Source organism: Elaeis guineensis, chromosome 2 (genome assembly GCF_000442705.2).
Source record: "Elaeis guineensis isolate ETL-2024a chromosome 2, EG11, whole genome shotgun sequence".
Classification (NCBI taxonomy): domain Eukaryota; kingdom Viridiplantae; phylum Streptophyta; class Magnoliopsida; order Arecales; family Arecaceae; genus Elaeis; species Elaeis guineensis.
The window spans coordinates 98266417-98287499 of NC_025994.2; the positions used below are offsets into that span (position 1 = coordinate 98266417).

Here is a 21083-nt window from a genome sequence, read left to right on the forward strand (position 1 = left end):
GACTATACAATGTAAGATAATGGATTTTTAAAGCATATGTTACTTGACTCTTAAGCATAAGACTATTAAATTTGGTATCACTGACCTATGTTCAGAACTCTTTCAACTACAATAGCAATTCAGCTAGATCAGCCCACATTTTATGCTTAACTGAAGTATAAGCCAAGTACTTTGGTTGCTCAGACATAAAGACTTGCAGGTCCGCTTAGTCTATTCTTCATAAATCAAACGCAAAATGTCACCTACTAGAAGTCCATGGTCAGCAACAGTTCCCCTTGAATCCAGTTTCCTATCATCAAGCATGAAGTAACATGCACGATCATCGGCTAGGCCAGCTTTCTGAACTTTAGCTAGCAACGTATACAGAGTATCATCATCATCCACATCAAACACTTCTTCCTCATATGTTCCTTCCACCTTCACCCTCAGTTGCATCAAGTAATCTGGATCTGTTGGGGTCTCCAATAGGTAAATATCATTATGATGAGCATCATTAAGATACTCCAATAATTGGTCATCATCAGCCATCAGAATGTTCTGATATATCAGTGTTTGGCGACGTGGGGGCACACCCACCCCTATCTTGTCCAGTCTCTTCTTGAGCTTGCGCACTGAGTGCTCGTTGTTGTAGTTCTCGATCGAGTAAATTTCTTCCTGCCAATGGACTGGAACAGCAACCATCGTTCCAGAGGGCAACCTCCGATACAGATCGATGTGTGCCGCATCATTTATATTGAATTCATGCAGATATGAGTCATCATCCTTCATCAAAGTTCCAAGGTGAACGAGAAGTTGATCTTCATTTGGAATTCCATACCTGTCAGCAATGGCATTTTCCACTTCCCCAACCCTTTCAAATGGCACCGCAACGAATAGAGGAGAGTTATCTTCAAGGTCTTCAATGTGAGGCATCACAATGATATGCACATTATTTGCCATTAAAGGATCTCAGAAGGAAAACAATATTGGAACAATGATGAAAAAAAGGGCTAGCCCTCTGGCTTAAAATCGAACGCAACTAATGATAACTTGTTCACGACATTTTTCTGAATGGAAGAGGAATCTTATAACATTTTTCCCTATGCATGTGTTTATGCTAATCTAAATTTCCTGTTCATGCATTTTGTTTGTGTTGCATGACACTTTTGCGAGATGCCACCATATTAATTTTCTTGGACGATGGAGAAAAGCTTTGGGGTTAGGATACGGATTCCTCTCTTTCGTTTCTTAGTATGTCCATTAAATCGTGTGAGTCCATTCAAAGCATTTAGTGGTACTCTTTTTTTTTTTTTGGGTAAACTAGAGGAGCACAGCTTGCATTAAAACATAAAGAGAGTGATTACAAACAGGCCAACGTAGAAGCAGCAGAGGAAAGGCATACAGTATTGAGAATCAAAACAAAGATACAGAAGTCAGCAAAGCTGATTTCTACTCCAAAATAACACATAGCATGGAAAAGGAATTGAGCTTGCATTGCTGAAAACTTGCATTGCTGAGGAGCTGGCGCCAGAAGCCATATGAAGAGGAAAATTATGCTGTAAAGCAGAGGATGAAGCATAGCTGCGCAATGGATTCCAGTCCCTTCTCAAGACATTTTTTCCTGAATATCACCCTGCAGAATAGATTGGAAAGAAGGATTGGAAACAATATGATCAACAGCAGCCTGATTTGCAGTAAGACCCAACTTGGCAATAAAATCAGCAGCTTGGTTTGCTTCCCTTTGAATGTAAGAAACATAAAAATTATAACAAGAAACCTTCCAGTTCAGGATATCATTTAGAATAGGAAGATTATTAACAACATCAGGTGAGGAGCATTCAATCAAAGAAATAACCTTCATAGAGTCAACTTCCGACCAAATACTAGAAGCTTTAAGATGCATGACAGCAACTGATAAACCAATCCAGGCGGCCACCAATTCAGCATAGAAAACTGATGAAGGAGGTAAAGTTCTGGTCCCCAATGCAATAATAATGCCCCCAGGAAGTGGTACTCTTTAATGTCATGCAGGCTCGTCTCTGATACACCCCATTCAAATGGTGTGCTTAGCAAAGTACTCCTGATATTCCTCCAATTAAATTTCACATTCCTCTTTTCTTAGTAGAATTTCATATTTATTTGAATAATATGCACAGGCGTCAACTTGTGCTCCTGGAAGTTTTTCAATCAGGATTTTGTATTTTTTTGGAATAATCACTCAGAAAGCTTTTACTATGTAGTGCACCCATTTTATTCTCTAATGTCACCCTGATTCATTTTTTTATACAAAGATTCTCTAAAGCCATAGTTGAATGCTCACGAGTATATCTCTCCAAGTAAGAGATTTTTTTTTTTTTTTTTGATGTGAATAGGAGGTAGCAAAGCTGCCCCCATTTTATTAGAATAAAAGCTCAGCATTTATAGATACAGATTAAAAGAGCAACAAGCTCTGCTTAGAATCCAATGCAAAAAGAAGATTTATGGACAATAACAGAACTCATATCCCATCCAAAAAAGAAGTTTTATGGGCAAAATAAAACTCATATCCCACCCAAGAAGAAGCTTTAAGGAGTGGAATGCATAGCGAGGGACCACAACCTATTCCATAAATTTTGATATTGCACCTGAAACTTAGTAGAATCCAGATGTCTCCAATCAAAAAAAAATTGTAGTAGCTTCTGTAAGACTGAGAATACTGAATTTTTTTTATTTAGGAAGATACAGACATTTCTCTCCCTCCAAAGCTCCCAATAAGTAGCTGTAAAAAGTTGATGCCCCACCTTCTTTGCCAATTTATTTTTGTTCTTTCCTCTCCAGCATGTCCAAAGATCAAGAAAGCTCACTGGTCTTCCTTTAAGAATCAACTATAATTTTATGGTTGCCCAAATACTCCTTGCAAATGAGCAATGGAAGAAAAGGTGATTAATGAACTCAAAGTTAGCACCACAAAAGCAGCAACCAGTACTAACATTCCAATCCTTCCTAGCAAGCACTTCACCAGTGTGTAATCTATTCTTGGCTGCCAATCATAAAACACTTTAACTTTCTCTGGGCTCGGCATTTTTCAAATTACATTTTGAAAAAGACATCTCAAACCACCAAAATTTAGGAACTTGTAAAAAGAATCAACAGTAAAAAGGCCATTATGTGAAAGCTTCCAAATAGGAACATCTACGATATGAGATGGCACCATAAAAGAGAGAAGGTCATAATCAATATGACTCATGCCTTATCAAAAGATCCATCAACAGGACATACCACCTCAACGTGCTCATATTCCAAAATGATGAAATGGGCAAGTTAGACTCCAATGTCCGTACATAAAGATCATCAAAACTATAGCAAAGAGGAATTGCATCAATCCAAGCATCTTTCCAGAATGTAATTGATCTTCTGTTGCTGCATTTAAAAGCCACACAGTTCCAAAAAGCCTCATTCTTCAAACCGATATCCTTCCAAATGGGAGATAGCCCCAAAGTCGACTTTCTCGTTTGCATTCCAAACTTCTTGCTTGAGTAGTAAGCTCTTGCAATTTGGTACCACCAAGGACCATTTGCCCCACGAAGGAACCTCCAAGACCATTTAGCAAGCAAAGAGTTGTTCAATTGGGATAAATTTTTGATACCTAGACCCTCTTGTTCTTTGAACTTACAAACAACTTTCCAACTCACCAGGCGGTGAAACCCATTGGCTTCATCAGAACCTTTTCATAACAAAGCTCTTCTCATCTTGTCAATTCTACTAATAACCTAAGTTGGTAGTCTGAAGATGGACATGAAAATGAAGGCAAGGTTGATATCACAGCATTGATCAAGGTTAACCTACCTCCCCATGAAAGTAATTTTCTTTTTCAAGTTGCAAGTCTCACACTCACTTTTTCAATCAAAGGTAACCAACATTGCTTTGGAAGCTTCCTAAAATGAAAAAGCAGACCCAGATAGATGAACGAAAAATCCCCCTTCGTGCAGTTCAATCAAGATGCAAACTTTGAAGCCTCCCCATCGTTCATGTTTAGGCAATGAATGGAGCTCTTATGAAAATTAATTTTCAGCCTGAAAGTAGCTTCAAATGCCAACAAGATAGCCTTGGCTACCAACAAACTTTTCTGTCCCAGCACAAAATATAAGTGTATCATCTGCAAACTGTAAGCTCAAAATGCCCCTGTACTCCTTAAGGCTACCAATTCCTTCAATTAACCCCAATGCACCCGCTCTTTGGAGTAATTGAGCAAGAACATCCACTGCAAGAATGAAGAGGGAAGGTGAGATTGGATCCCCTTGCCTAAGGCCTTGCTTGCATGTTATCTATCTACTATTAGAACCATTCACTAACAGAAAAATGAATGCGGATGAGAGAAGGCGATGGATCTATTCAATCCATTTGATAGAAAAGCCTCTGGCATGTAGCACTTCAAAAAAAGCTCCCAGTTCAATTTGTCAAAGGCCTTCCCAAAGTCCAACTTACAAAGCAACCCTTTTTCACCTGTACACTTGCAATATGCCACCATCTTATGTGCGCTGAGGAAGCAATCAATAATATTTCTCTTTTTTACAAATACCGACTGAGATTTATCGATGAGAATAGGAAGTAAATGATTGAGCCATTTTGAAAGAATCTTCGTTATAATCTTGTAAAGATAATTTAGGAGGCAAATTGGCCTAAGGTCCTTGGCTGAACCTTCCTTCTTCGAGATAAGAGTGATGAAGGCAAAGTTGAGGCGTTCCAAGTCAAGATGTCCTCTGTAAAGCTCCTCCAATAGGATAAATAAGTCATTTCTCAAGATATCCCAAAATCTTTGTACAAAAGAGAAGGTAAATCCATCGGGACTCAGAGCTTTGCTACTATCAAATGAAAATACTACCTCTCTAATTTTTTCCATAGTAAAGGCATTCACTAACTCAGATAGGTCAAGGGATGGTGAGTCAAAAAGCATGCTCCAATTGATTTTTAACTTAGGTGCTGTATTTCATCCAAAGAGATCCTTAAAGAATGAGTGAAGAATAGAAGCAATGTCCTTCTGATTAGAGTATTCAATACTGCCATCCAACAAAACGTCAAGATGATTCTTTCTTTTTTTACTTGATGCCACTTTATGAGAGAATGAAGTATTCCTATCACCTTGTTTTAGCCAAGTAATCCTTAATCGTTGCTTCCAATAGATTTCTTCTTTTTTATATAGGTCCTCCATAAAAGCTCTAAGAATTCTTCTAGCATCGAGCTCCGAGGTGGAAAGGTCAGCCGATTCTTCCTTCCTATCAAGGATTTTGATGTCATGCAATATCTTCTTCTTAACCTCTCTGTTAAAAATTCTCCTCTCAAAGGCCCAATATTTAATTGCAGCACCTCCGAGTAAGAGATTTCATGGTCTAATTTGAGTAGTTTGAATAAATTTTATTTTTATAAGAAAACAAAAAACTGATGTTACATAATTCTACATTTCAATTACAATCAAATTCATCAGTATTGTACTGTAAGTTACAGCTCACCGTCAACTACCATTTTGCAATATGAACAAGATTATGCTATTTCTGATTTTATATCTTTTCTTTCAAAAAAAAAAAAAATCTGAAGGCATATATTTTGCTTTAATATCCAATCTCAAGTAGTAATTAATCTTGCTGGGTCAAGTGAGGGTTGAATATTGTTAAGAGTAATATTTTGTGCAGGCTTGAACCACACCAAACCTTACTATGATATAGAATGAGGATTGCTCTACCTGAGCCTGTCCTATCTATACCTAAGCTTGACTTGATGTTGCCTGGCTTATAAACTACACCACATGAACAGCCCAACCTGAGCTAGGGACAGAGTAATGATTACTATGCTTTATGATCGTAGTCAACCTTGATAAAAAAGGGACAAACTTTGTTTGATTCAAGCCATCCTAACAGGATCATTTGATCTAAATATAACTTGGGATGTAATCAAGCCAAACTAAGTCAAGTAGCTGAAAGCTCGAGCTTGATTGAATCTTAATATCTTATGCTTGAGCTTAGCTCGAAAAAAAAAGATAAAACTCGAAATCGACTCAACTCAACTTGAATATCAATCAAGCCATACTCAAGCTCGAGTTCAAGTTCAAAATCGAGCCTTAACCTACTAATAATATATTATTTATAAATAAATAAAAAAATATTATTAAAAATATATATAAATTCGAATAGACTCATGGCTTTTAGATCGAGTATCCTACTACTCGAGCTCGACTTAAAAAATTATTCGAGTTACTCAAGTCTGATAATAACCGAATCGAGTTGAGCTTAGACTCGAGTCAAGCTCAAGTAGCTCGTGAGTAACTCAACTCCTTTGCATTCTTAATACAAGCTAGACTCAATCGACCCATAAAATCTTACCAAAACTCAAACCTAATTTTAGAACAATAGAACCAAAATAGCACAAAATGGCTCATGTCATCAGTTGCCACCTAATTTACTAATCTATCAATCTAGTTGTTGGTATACCATTTTCTATGATGATAAACTCAGCCTCAAGCCCCTTTTTTTTTCTTTTTCTCTTTCAATATTAGATCCTAAACTAATACATTCTGAGATTTTAAAAATCATCAAACAAAGACATATATACCGAAGTCAGTTCTCTAAGCCTCATCATTCCTTTTTTGGTAAGGTGTCAGTGTTACATAGCCCTTGTGTAGATGCATCCATCAGAGCCCGAGTACAACCAATGACAAAGTAAAGCAGGCATATATGGATGCCATAGTATTTAGGAGGATAGAGCTTGTGTGTTTTATCTATATAGGAAGCCATCCAACTTGCTATATTATTAGCCTATCCATATACTTGTAGCTTCAAGTGATATCGCTAATTAATGAGAAAATCCTCCAATGGTCTAGTATAACTGGGTGAAATTCATCACCTCTAGGCTGCTAAGTTAGATCTCCAGTTAATTACAATCTTGAAATCCCCCTCCAAAACAACATTGATTGCCTTGAGAACCATCGTTGCATAGGTTAGAACCTTCCCAAGCCTCTCCCAATCTTGCCGATGGAATCGCCACGTCATATAGATGACGTCCCCCTATGACCACTAGGAGAGAACTAAGATTGCAAATAACAAGCCTAGCCTCACCATGGGCTTCATCATCCAACAAATGCCATCATAGTTGATTTTGAGGAACTAAGAGGTGTTGGTTCCCTGATGATATAAATCAGATTAGAATGCGCAAAGAGCGCAAAAAGAGAATTCCATTTTTCCCAGACTATCAAGAACTACTTAGAGGCAATTGTATGGATGAACTCTAAAGCTTGCAGTTGAGCTTTCAAGAGAGCAAGCTAGGGGCTCTAATCTATATTCTCAAATGCGCGACTGCTCCTAGACAACTAGATATGATAAATAACATAATAAATAAAAATTATCTTGTTATCTACCTAGCTCCCTTAGCTTTTCCTTCAAATAAATTGATAGTGTATCCAATGATGAGAAGAGCTTGAGGGTCATACGATAACTAACAACTAGAGGCCACAGCCAGCATGCCCCTGGACATTTAAGGAGAACATGGCTAATAGTCTTGGGTAGGGCTGAGCAAATAATCGAAATCCGAAGAAATCCATCCAATCCAACCCAATAAACATTGGTTTTTGTCAGTTGAAATATATAAATCGATTGGAATCGGGTTGGGATCTGTAAAAAAATCAGTTATTTACGATTGGTTCAGTTCCTATACTTTTAATCCATATGAAATAGAATCTGACCAATGTAGTATCTCACAAACTCACTTTCATTTTAAAAAATAGGAATTATGGTAGATTTGCTTATTTGGTACAGATTTAGTATAGATTTGGAAAATTGAAAATTAAATTAAAAATTGATAAGTATGACATGTTCTGTATTGACTTATAGATGTTATAAAATTATTATATCCTAGTTTCTATATGAATTGAATGGTATGTTAGTCTGTGATATTTAATTCCTAGTTTATATCCAGCTAGTATGCAAAATTGATTTGCAGGTATGACAATTGTAAATATACAGATAAATCTGATATATTATGGAATGGCTGATGCCTTTCTCATGTTTTTAGATTCTGCCTTCTTTATTTTAAGCTTCTTGCAACGTATTTTTAAGCTTTATAGCATATTGGACATATTGTTTTGGATTCATAGGAATATTAATATTCAATTATTGGTGGAAGTATATCAATTTGAGATACTTCTGAAGTGAAAGCTTTCAGATGAGTAAATCTTTTTTTTTCTGTTTAATTTTGTATATATTCAAAAATAAGTCTAAAATTTTTAACTTATAAGATTTAAATTTTTTTATATTAAATTGATAAAAAAATAAATAAGCTTAAGTGGATCAACATTGGACTTAAAATCAATATTGAGTCAATGTTGAAGTCTAAACCGATACAACCACTACAAGAAAATCATGTATTAGCGATGGCTATTAGCAATGGTAGAAAAACCATCACTAATAGTGCTTTTTATTGATAGCAAATTACGATCAAAAAATTTTTCATCACTAAAAATCGATAAATTATTAGTGACGACTTAATTGGTAATTAGCAACGACTTTTCTGTTGCTAATAGCTTATTAGCGACGGCTTTAACGACAAAAATTTTACCATCATTGATAACTAATAATTTTATTTTTTATTTAATCGATAATCGTGTTAGCGATGGAAAACATATTAGCGACGGACCGAACGTTATGATGAAAAAAATTTTCATTGCTAAAAAATTAGCGAATTATAAGTGATGGCTTCAATACTTATTAGTAAAGGCAAAGCCATCGTTATAAATTTAAATTTTAAAAATATCTATTAGCAAGAACTTAAGCGATGAAAGCTAGCTGCCACTAATAGTGTACCTTAAAAATACCCCTCAGATCTCCGACTGCCTCCCCACTTCCCCCCACCTCTCTTCTCCCCCGCCGCACCATCGAAGCCCCCGACCTCCTCCTCCCAGCCCTTGCGCCATCGTCCCCACCTTCGATCTGGCGTCCTCTCATCGGATCGCATGTTCCCGAGCCGTCCTCTTCCCCCCATCTCCAATCCCCCTTCTCCCCCATCGTGCCGTCGGAGCCCCCGACCTCCTCCCCCCAACCCCTGCACTGCCATCCCCACCTCCGACCCAGTGTCCTCTCACTGGATCACGTGTTCCTGAGCCTTCTTCTTGTCGGATTGCCTACCTCTTGTTGGATTGGAGCCCCAGCCGCCTCCTCCTTCACCAGACTGCCCCTTCTCTTGCCAGATCGGGCCCCTCACTGCCTCCCCATTCTCCCCCTCTCCCCCTGCCCCTCCTCTTGCCAGATCAAGCCTCCCACTGCCTCTCCCTTCTCCCCCCACCCCTCCCCCTTTCGGATGCCAAGGCGTCGGAGCACCGCACCGTCAACCCACCGTCGAATCTGCGCCACCATCGGAGCTACCAAATAATTTTTAGTGATGGCAACGGCGACAACTCCATCACCATTGCCACAACCCATTTCTATTTTTTTAAATTTTTAATATTTTAAATTATATTTATCTTATTAATTTTAAATTAATAATATTTAAATTTAAATATTATTAATTTAAATATTAATAATATTTAAATTAATAATATTATTAATTTAAATAATATTATTAATAATATTATATAAATTAATATTATTCTCGAAAGGTAGAACTACTTTGGAAAGCTCTCCGATGAGAGTAGTCCTACTATCTTCGATGGCAAAGGTTCGAGATCAATCCACCATCAGACCGGCTCTAGCCTGCTCATTTACTCCGATGGTGGTCGGAGCAGCTCAACGATTGGACTATAGGTCTTAAGTTCGATTCGAAGTCCAAAAAAAAATTTAGACCAAACTCAAGGAGGGGTGTGGCCTGGCCCATTCCAGCCTGTTTCCAATCCTATTTACAATCCTGCTCGATACTTTAAAACCTTCAGGATGGGATTTGTTTGGATGCTATGCTGGTGCACTCGCACGGTCTAGTCGTTTGGCATGCTCCAAGTCCGCATATGTGGAATGTGCATCCTGACTGTCTCCATTTACAATGATATCTTTTACTTAGAAACTCAGTATTTTAAAAATTTTTAAAGTATTATATTGCATATAATGATAGGTCCATCTTTTGATTAATGTACTATTCTATAGCATCCGTATATTTATATATTTTTAAACGGATCAAAAAATTATGTATATTGATCAATTGACCGTCTAGTTTGAATAGTTTAAAAATTATAATTAATTCTATAAGTAATTACAATAATCAAATAGTATGCTGAGGATATGAGAAAAATTTTAGACAATATTTTTCTTTAGTTCTTCTCACACATCTTCAATCGTGTGGCGAGAATTAAGAAAAAATACTGTCAAAAATTTTTCGACTTCTATTGCATATCATTTGATTACTATAATTGACCTATATAATTAATATACTTTTTGAATGTGATAGGATATTCTATACCTATTAGTTGATGATATGATGTATTTATTATGTAAGTCATTTTAAATGATAAAATATTTGATAAATATTTTATCTTATATTTGTATATGTAGAATCCTTAGATAGTGTGCCATAGATCGTAGTTGGATAGACTGTCGAATAGTCGACGAAGTGATTTTTGCTGAATGTAAGGAGGGTGTCAAATACTTCTATGATTATACTTTTGGGAATGCTACACTCTTAGTTTAAAAACGGACTCGTTGTCTTTGTAAGAGATGTGTCAATAGAGAAATATTTGATAGAGATACAATAATTGCCCATTTATATAGGAGTAGATTTATGTCAAACTAAAAGCATTGGTACCTGCATGGGGAGACGTGAGAGATAATTACAAAGATTAGAAGTCCTCAGTAAGACAGAGACACAGACAGAATGGTAGATATAGTTATGGATACGGTTGGTCCTAAATTTAACTGGGATATGGAGGACGATCTAGAAGCTGACAGCAATGATTTCTATCATATACTGAAAGATGTTGATGAACCACTAAGGCCGGGATATGAAATACATATTATATTATCAACTGTGTCAGAGTTGTTGAACTTGAAAGCAGAGTTTAATATGACAGTCAATTGTTATGATAGAATGGTAGCAATAATAAAGAAGATGTTACCGAAGGATGAAAAGCTTGTTGGGAGCTTCTATGCTTCAAAAAAAATGATGAAAATGTTAGGCATGGGATACGAGAAGATAGATGCATGCCGTAATACTTACATACTTTTCTACAAGGAAAATCAACTGAAGAGTACATAGACGTATGCGGTGAAAGCCGATTTAAGCCGAGACAAGAGGATAAAAATCAAAAGGATATACCATATAAGGCTCTTCGATACTTTTCCCTCACTCTCAAGCTTCGGAGGCTCTACTTATCCAAGAGTACTGTCGGACAGATGAGATGGCACAAAGAAGAGATTCGCAAGCATACTGATATACAATTAAAAAAATATGATACATAGTTATTTTATTCTGGTACATAGTTAATCCAATATGATACATAGTTATTTTTAATTTCAAAGATTTTAGATCATATCTTTCTGAGGTCGGAGCTGTTGTAGTCGAAGAGAGAGCTCTCATACCACCATCTCGCATGCTTCTGCGCCACACGTACTATATGGTAAACTCTAATACTTTAGATATTCTTTCTTATATTATTTTATTCTTTATTATCTAATATAATATTTTTATAATATCTTGATACTCTCAAGTTTGGACGTCGTGGAGTCACCAGTGACTCCACAGTCACACGGAGCTGCGCTCGGCTCTTAGAGTTAGAGGCGTGGTAGAGGATCCATCCGACTCGTAGCACCTCCAATTTGATCGGAGGATAGAGAGCTCGTCCACGTTCAGAGCTGCACGTAAGTACTATAAATCCTCACTAAATATATTTAAATTTTAACCATTTTAAAGTCTAACATTTATTGTTCAAAATAAATTTTACAGCATATTTATAGAGCCTGGGGTGTCTTATGTGGTTACTGATATTATCCAATGATTAATGCCGGAGTCAGTGAACGAATTCTCCAGTTGGCCATCAGGGGCTTGTGATGCAGCCTGGGATATATCTTGGTAAGTCAAAGATGTTTAATTTTTAAATTCGTGGTAAGTTTGTATTCTATTTATTAATATATGGTTGCTTCTATTTGTAGAGGTGCTATTGATTTGAGACTCCTCAGGATAAGGAGGCTGACCGTCGGACCTTTGAAGAGGTGGCCACGTGGAGGTTTCGAGATAGGCTGTATAGCCTTCAGCAGTCTGCCATAGAGCATTCCAATTCTGACTCACCATCGGACTAAAAGTCTTACACAAATCACTGAATATAGATAGACATATAGGAGGCCCTCCACGACCAGTGGAGTACTCTGGTAGGCGACAAAGGGTATGACATAATCGGTTCATCCAGTAGCATTCAATCAAGCATACTGACGGCTCCGTTGGCACATATATTATGGCCGACAAATTAATAAAAATTTTATCCTTAAATTAATCATTTGTATATTTTAATGAATTTAATTTTATTATTTATTTATTTATTATAGACACGATAGCTGGGTCGTGCACCAGGGCAGCTATAAATATAGTAGGCCGCATACCAATCTAGGAGAACTGGTGATTACTTAGATCCTCATTCTTAGCAGATCGCAGTAACAACTTGAAACATTATTTATTAAGTTTTTATATATACTGATATATATAGACTAATGAATTTTTAAACTGTATTGATGGATTATACGGAGTATCTCGTATTGTGACATAGTGAGGACTCATCCTCTCAACCCCTCTTTGACCTCGAGGGATGCATGGCTCAGGGCCACCGGAGGGGTGAGTAGGAGTCGGATCATAGGATTCGGCCACAGCTTTGACCCTCTACCAGTTCAAAGATCTTCATCGACATCCTCCTCTTAGGGCTCAACGATCCAGATATGGGCTAACGTACATGCAAAGAAAATCATGTCGAGGCTTTAGAGCCAGCAACCTTAGAGTTTTCGAGATGCCATCCATGATACGATCATTTAGATTCTTCAGAATTCACATCCGTATGATCAACTGGGCTCATTGTCACAGCCATCACAGTAGATAAGTCTATTAATAATTTTTTTACTTATTTTAATTTTTTATATTTAGAAGCTTCACATGTTTAGACTTGAGTCCGAAAAATATATAGGGGGTAAAAATTCAATCTAACTATCCAAACGATGGATCAGAGGTGTCTATAGCTCCATATCATCAAATAAAATATATAAAAATAATATGTTCAAGAATCGAAGTAGTAAATCAAAATATACGTCTCCATATCAATATATATACTTTCATATCGAAACTTATTAATAATATTTTATTTCTTTTGTTATAGGATGCTGAGACATCCGGCTCTCATTCTCCAACTGCTGGAGAGAACGTACAGGAGCAGGAGGAGGATGACAAGGAGGATCATACATGATTTTTTATATATATATATATGCAATTTTGATATTTGTAAAGTAGTATCTGTATGTAAAATTATATAATTTATATTTTTAATATAATATAATTAATTTTATATTTATGATTGTGTTACAAAATTGTTATCTTATTTATAACAGATTTTAAAAAATATTGTTGCTTGTTAATGTGATTAAAATAAGTTTTAAAATATTTAATTATAATTTTTTTAAAAAAATAAAAAACTTTTAGTGACAGTATTAGTGACGCTATCTACCATCGCTAATAGTTTTTTAAATTTTAATTAAAAAATTTTAAAAACTATTAGCAATAACAGTAGTGGCAAAATCGCCGTCATTAATAGTTTTTTAATAGTTTAATTAAAAAAATTAATATTATTAGCAACAGAACTTTATTGCTAATACCGTCGCTAATTATCTTTATTAGCGATGACGGATTTGCCGTCGCTAATAATAATAATTAACGATGAAATTATTTTCTTCGAATTTTTAGTGACGGCAAACTGACTATTAGCTATTGCTAATAATTTTTTTTCTTGTAGTAAATCCACTCGAATCTGCTACATACCGTTCACTTCAATTTCAAATGATTTATACATGATAAATGATTGGCAGCAGGTTGAATTTTTTTTAATTCGATTGAATTCAGTCAGATAAAATTTTTCTTCATCCAATCGAATCCGAACCGTACTCAGTCCTAATCTTGGGCATTTATAAAATGAGAGGATATATAGATTTTTTTCTATTTTTTTGCAGAAGGAACCCTCAATCAATTAAAAGTACTAAAGAAAAAAAAATGTATCCAATTCCGAAGATGAAGTTTTCCGGAATATACATGAATTAGGATTTCTAAATGACAAAAAATTTAAAAAAACGAAGGGAATAAAAAAAATATATTCTTTTTCCCGGAAGAGAAATTCCAGGTATCTGATCTGAGTTCTAGGTGGCCCGCTGAAAGGCGTTTAGACCAGGGAATCTGGGGCCCCTAACTGAACTCGAGACTTCTTTAATCCTTTTAAAGAATATATATCTATATGTATTGTGGAGACCTACATAAAATAGAATTAGTCATATAGAATCATAGCAGAACACGACCTTTAGAGAAGGAAACCCTACAAATAAAACCTGTCCTCCCGTTTCTCAGCGTCTTTCTTTCTTCTCATCGCCGCAATGAGGGCCGAAGTAGACAGGTACACCCGGCTCCCTCCAGAAATCTTAGAACTAATTCTGAGGCGCCTGGCACTCACCGACTGCCTCCGGTTTGCATCCGTCTGCACCTCGTGGCGCCTGGCACTGTCCGAGTGTCGCCTCCTTCCCCCACGCCACCCTCCATGGCTGATGTACGGCGGCGCCCCCGCGGGCAGTCGAAGGAGCCTGGCCTGCTACAGCCTCTTCGAAGGCCGGCACATCGAGCTCCAGCTTCCGGCGGGCTACGAGAGCTCACATATTGCTGGAACCTCTGCTGGCTGGCTCATCATGTCATCCGATGCCGAGAGGAGAATCACCCTCCTGAACCCAGTCTCCAAGGTCCAAATCGAGCTGCCCTCCAATCTCCACCCTTCGCACCATCCCGGCTTCAAGTTCTTCGAGGACACCCCGGTGGGCGCAAAGCGCAACATCTGCACCCACTGGAAGGCCGCTCTCTCCTCGGTGCCGACCGCATCCAACTGCATTGTTGCGGTGAAGGGGACGGATGGTGTATTGATTTGGTGCCGCGTGGGGGACAGTGAGTGGAGGGTGTTCGACGACGGGCTGAGGGTTTACAGCGACGTCATTTTTCACCGAGGGCGGCTATATGCCGCGGGCGTCAGGGGGGAGGTGGTGGTGGTCGGCTTCGACGAGGCCTAGCCCCGCGTGACGGATTTCCTGGTGCTTCCTTGGACCACGGCCCATGGTACTCTGAACAAGGACCTGGTCGAATCCGGCGGGGAGCTCATGATGGTCGCACTGTTCCCTGGGTATGTTAATGTGTTCAAGCTTGACATGGCTAACCGGAGATGGATCGCCGTAAAGAGCTTGGGTGACCAGGTGTTGTTTGTAGGCCGAAGGAGGTCGGAATCACTGCCGGCCGATGAGTGCGTTGTATCGGGCCTCAGAGGGAACTGCGTCTATATTACAAGCTATGTCTCCAACAAGATAATAGAGTTCTCAATGGAAGACGGAAGTCAACGAGAGATTTGCTTGCCAGGTCCGGAGTCGCTTAGACCTAGGGCTTCTTGGTTCATGCCAAGTGCATGGTAACTGATCACATATTCATCTCTGTGACATCCTGGCTTTCTACTTATTAGATAGTTTACATGTTAAGATTAGCAAATTAGCAATACTTGATCGTTGCGAAAGCTTTTTAATTAATATCCCTAGATCCGTTGAATCATGTTTAATGGACATACATTCAAAATAGCTTTTTTCTATTGGTATATTGATATGCATGCATGGAGCATTAGGGCACAACTTATCCTTCTCTTGTGTTCTTTTGTTCAGTAGTCTTGCATGTTGTCTGAGAATTTAACTGAAAGTGCGATTCTTTGCGATGCATTTGTAGCACAAGAGGTTTATAACTATCTGGGTTACTACAGCATTGCTTATCTCAGAAATGGCGGGGGGGCTTTCTCACTCTGTCTGCATGGTGTGTTTCGAAACCACACATGTTTGGCTTCCCAATTTCACAACAGAGCGAGAGCTAGCCTTCCATTTCTAACATGGACGACGTGGCAGCAAACCATACATGCAGAGCTATTAATGGTGCAAAAGATGCACCGCATAGGATCCAAACTCAATTTAGCCTTTCTTTTATGATTTGTCCGAGAAATTATCTTTCTTGTCATTAAGTGGTGATATTGCAAGTTAATGATTCCTTTAGAGAAAGGAATGATGAATTTACTAAGATTAAAATAAACAACTTGCACGAAGATTATATGTACGTACTCTCAAGTAAATAGATTGGTGCCTTTATCATCACGTAATATAGACTACTGTTGATATGTATTGAAGTTGTGATCTTGCTTGAGGATTGCCTCTTCATTGAACGCATTCCGTCATCTATCAAAAAAGTAAAAAGAGTGATAAGCAGAGTCTGTAACACCCCGGCCCATTTGGACTTTGGATCAAGTCCAGAATCAGCCCACAACCCATACAAAAAAAAAAGAGAGAGAGAAATTTTCTCTCTCCTCTCCCTCCTTTCTCTCTCTTTCCTCTCTCCTCTCTCTATATTCTCTCTATATTTTTTCTCTCTAGATTCTCTCTCTATTTTCTCTCTCTAGACCTTTCTCTCTCTTTATGAATTTTGTCTCCCTAGAATCTTTCTCTTTCTCTCTCTAACTACATCACAGACTCTAGAATAAAGTTGAGATGAAACTAAGATGATCTGAGATTGCTCCGAAATTCGTACAGTAGATCTGGTCTCAGCCTGATCCTATTCGAAATTTATAACATTGGATTCATATTAAGTCACCCTGATAGGACCTCTGATGATCTTGACCATGATTGCCTCATCTGAAGGATACGAAGATTCTCTCTCCATTTTCTCTCTCTATTTTCTCTCTCTAAAATTTTCTCTCTCTTCATGAATTTTCTCTCTCTAGAAGTCTTATGGATCAGTGGAGGATCTTGATACTTAGATAAATTCTAATTTTGATTAATCCTAAAAGAGATCCTCGATTTGTGTTATTAGGATCGATTATCGGTAATTTTTCTATATGTGATTTTTATATTGATCAGGATCATGAAGAGATGATTGTCTGCATATGATATCGAGTAGAATATTTTATTTAAAAATTCATAAATTAAAGAAGAACATTGATTTCTGTGCTTGGATCAGTCACCGGTAAAGGTAAGAATCCCTGTACATGATTATCATTATATATGTTATTTTATCGTTGGTTTTATCTCATTGATTTTGCATCGTTGGATTTGAGATCGATGAATTTGTTATATCTGAGATACTCTTATTTATTTATGTGATTTTGAGCATGAGTATGTTATATCAATACATATGTATCAACGATTGATGACATGATTATATGGATATTTTGGATTTGAGATCGATGAATTTGTTATATCTGAGACACTCTTATTTATTTATGTGATTTTGAGCATGAGTATGTTATATCAATACATATATATCAACGATTGATGACATGATTATATGGATATGACATATTTATTACACTGCAAAATTTAAATTGATTAATGAAGTCAAATATTATAATTTCATGAAAATGAAAAGAAAGAGAAATATGGTTTGGACTGGTCTTGTCATGTGGAATAGCCTGCCAGGAGCTTATGCCTGGGACAGCCCCCACAGGCTTATGTGTGGAAGAATCTGATCCGAGAAAGATCATGAATGATTTGATCTGAGAAAGATCATGGCCACTTTGATCCGAAAAAGATCATGAATATTTCGATCCGAGGAAGATCACAGAAATCGATCCGAATAAAAGTTCGTCGCATGATCCTGGTAGTCCAAAGCCAAAGCCAAAAAGAAAAGGATTAAAGACGATGTAATAATAGAAGAAAATAGAAAGATAAGACATGAAACAATCGTTGAATAAAATTGTTTCACTTATTAACATATGATAATGCATCTCTTTTGATAAAACAGATAATCTATAAATGTTTGCAATATTCTGGACAGTGAACATCGACTTTTATGTGTTATTGCTTATCTTTATTTTCAGATTATATTATTATATTGGTGTGATATGAGAATTCTTACTGGGCTGTAAAACTCACATCCCTTCATCTTTCTTTTCTTCTCAAAGTTACAAGATGTCCATGGTTGGCTATGGTATGGATTTGTGAGTGAGCGGATGCATAGATAGGTACCGTTGATATCTGATCAGAGGATTGAAGGAATGTTAATTGTAATTATGCAAGTTTTATGAATTATTATTGAAATTAAATATTATGGTTGATAAAGTTGTAATGATTTAATTTGGTCTTGCATATTCTTTAGGACTTGTTCTAAGGAGTGTGCGGTCATCACGTATCTGATCCGGATGTTGGGTTTGGAGTGTGACAGAGTCCATAAAGCACCAATCTGACATGAACTGATGCCATCCCCTTTCCTGCCCATTGTGAGATCGAAGAAAAGGGAAAAAATGACACCAGTTGTAGGTCCCCTTTTTTACAAGTTCTTTTGACAAAGCACGTGCATGGTGTGCGAATGCCAAATCTAGCAGGCTTGGTAAGTTATTGTTTTGGGTTTGTTTTCAATATAAATATCCAAGAACTCGTTTGCTTGAATATTGGTATATGCTAAATTTTTAACTCATCCTATTCAGTATTTTTTTCTCTTTTCTCCCTTGAGTAATGCGTTGATATTTCTCTTCTTGTCTACTCATTTCAACTGAAAAAAAATATTTTTCATTTCTACGTTCTTATCTATCTTTAATAATGAGTTTATGATGAACATTGTTGGGATATACCGACCGGTCGCTCTCGCACCGACTCACCGTCAGGCCCGCCTAACCGACGCCCGACTCCACCGACCGACACCGTCCGACCGAAGGTATGTCGGTAGGGAAGACCCTTTCCGTTCTCGACTGGCCCAACGACACGGCCCGACCCCCAACCTTGGCAACGTATCAGACTGACCATCGGGGGTGGTGGCCGATGTCCGATCCCTGCGATGCGCCGTGCCAGCTGACGGTGTCCCTATCCGACATCCTACAACCAAATGCCGACGTATGGTCGGTCGACTCCTCCAGATGCCGTACGACTGCTGAAGGCCGCCCGTCCTGACAGAGGCGTGCGGCATAGCCGCCCTGGGACATCGTTCTACCCTGGACATGGGTCAACCCTAGTGATTTGACAGCCCCACGGCGGTTCTGACAGCCTCCGACGATTTGACAACTCTCCATTGTCTGTGCCATTAATGACGGCGCCATGCCGCGCTCTATTATAAAACGGAGAAGGCAACAGTGCCGGAGGAGATTCTTTTGAAGCCCCTGAACTCTCCCTCTCTAGCTCTCTCTCTCTCTCTCTCAATCGCTGAGCTCTCCTGATTCATCTCTACTGTTGCCTAGTCTCCTCTCTGACTTGACCGTCGGAGGGTTCCCGTCGGAGGCATCTCCGGTCAGTGTGGACTTCTTTTGCAGGCGCTCGTTTTCCGGCGACCAGGCGACGAGGAGATTAGCCGCAACAAACATAATGTCACAGATGGGGGGACAATAATTAGTGACTTCTCTCCCTCTATTTCCTCTTCCTCGCCTCGCTATTTCAATCTCCTCCTTTTTGATACAAACTTCAAGCTTCTCCTTCGGCCTCTCCTCACAACCAAGAGAGGGACAATATAGACCAGAAAAAAAAAAAACATCCATTTATACCCAAATTTTATGGTCTAGGATTGTAAAATGGAGGATGGCGCATGTAATTTGATATTGAACGTGGAAGGCCAGCCACCAATCAAAGAGGTACCATTGGCATTCTTCTCATCTGGATTTGTGCTAGTATTTGCCCTCTTCACCATTTCCCCAGCGTGAGAGGGAACATAAAATAATAAGAATAATAAAAAGTATCAACTCTTATCAAATCTTGAGCCTTGGCTCCTCGTAGGGCACTAGGAGCTTCGGGGGACTGAGGCGAGAAAATTATCTCACTTGTATACGTGTGGAATATTTCCATTGAAATTTCCTAGAAACCAGGAGATTCAAATCTATCCTAAGCACCGTTCTTGTGATCCCATCGTGTTTACTCGCGTGACACGGCCAAGATTGACAAATCTGATGAGTGGGTATGGTGGGACCAGCAAAAAGCGCTCATTACATGCACTTCCCATGAATGCACGGGGGTTATCAATTCAGCTTTTTTGAGCAGCTAGTATTCTGCTCGATTTTTAGCTCAGCAAGGACTCACATTTAGAAAATGAGATAAGCTTTTTCAATTTTTAACCCTTCTTTAGTCTTTACCTAAGTTGTGATGACAGTAAATTCTGGTGGTTGTGAACTAATACTTTGGTCCAAGTGTTGGCATTTCTCAGTGGTGGCGTTATATCGTTGTATTTATCAAAACTGATTTCTGATAGATGTTATCATTCCCCTCAGAAGAAAATAAAAAACAGAGATCCTAAAATTACCTTAGTAGTTGGTATAGTTTCAGCTTCATGTATGTACCACTGAACATTGCTTTTTAACAAAATAAATCATTGAAACTTATTTATCCAATTGTCAATGTCAATTTAATGGATAAGTTTTGATTAAATACTAAAATGTTAAGCAGGCGCAGGACCTCAGTCTCTTGCCAAACTTAGGAAGGACTAGCTTGAGCAAGCCCATCGATGGCATTGCCTTGCCTTGAAGGATCAGAAAACCAGTTTCTCCGGAAAGAAAGATAATAGAAGATTGAAAGTAACAAATAATTAAACAGCTAATTATAAGAAAAGGAAAAGGTAACGGGAAAAAGATCAGTATAATATGGATGTTTGGCAGTAATAAATGGACGGTACATATGCATTGCATCCTTTTCTCTTGAACAATAGACTTCTTGTCTTCATCTGCAAGCTAGAGACTACAAGAAACGGCACTTGAAAAATACACATGGATGTTCAAAACTAGCGTGCACCACAAACTAAAAAAGAAAAGGAATCAAACCATACAAAGCTTTGTAGATTTTTGCAAGAAAAGAATCATACCCACCACTTATTCTCCCATGGTTGTAAATATAAATTTCATCGACATGTTCCTCTCCAAAGCATGGAAGAATAGAATTGAATTCTTTGCG

The 21083-nt window shown here is 38.0% G+C and overlaps 2 protein-coding genes across 2 annotated transcripts; one reads left to right on the forward strand and one right to left on the reverse strand.

The window, feature by feature from the left end:
* Positions 1–210: 210 nt before the first annotated feature.
* LOC105052937 (uncharacterized) lies at positions 211–939 on the reverse strand. The gene has a single exon (XM_010933925.1). It carries the CDS (start codon positions 937–939, stop codon positions 211–213), a length of 729 nt encoding a protein of 242 aa, XP_010932227.1.
* Positions 940–14534: 13595 nt separating this feature from the next.
* Positions 14535–15354, forward strand: LOC105052948 (F-box protein SKIP23-like). Its single transcript, XM_010933936.2, has one exon. It carries the CDS (start codon positions 14535–14537, stop codon positions 15210–15212), a length of 678 nt encoding a protein of 225 aa, XP_010932238.1. The 3' UTR covers positions 15213–15354.
* The last annotated feature ends 5729 nt before the right edge of the window (positions 15355–21083 follow it).

Coding starts and splice junctions, on each gene's coding strand:
- LOC105052937 (XM_010933925.1), bottom strand. CDS start 939: ATGGCAAATAATGTGCATATCATTGTGATGCCTCACATTGAAGACCTT.
- LOC105052948 (XM_010933936.2), top strand. CDS start 14,535: ATGAGGGCCGAAGTAGACAGGTACACCCGGCTCCCTCCAGAAATCTTA.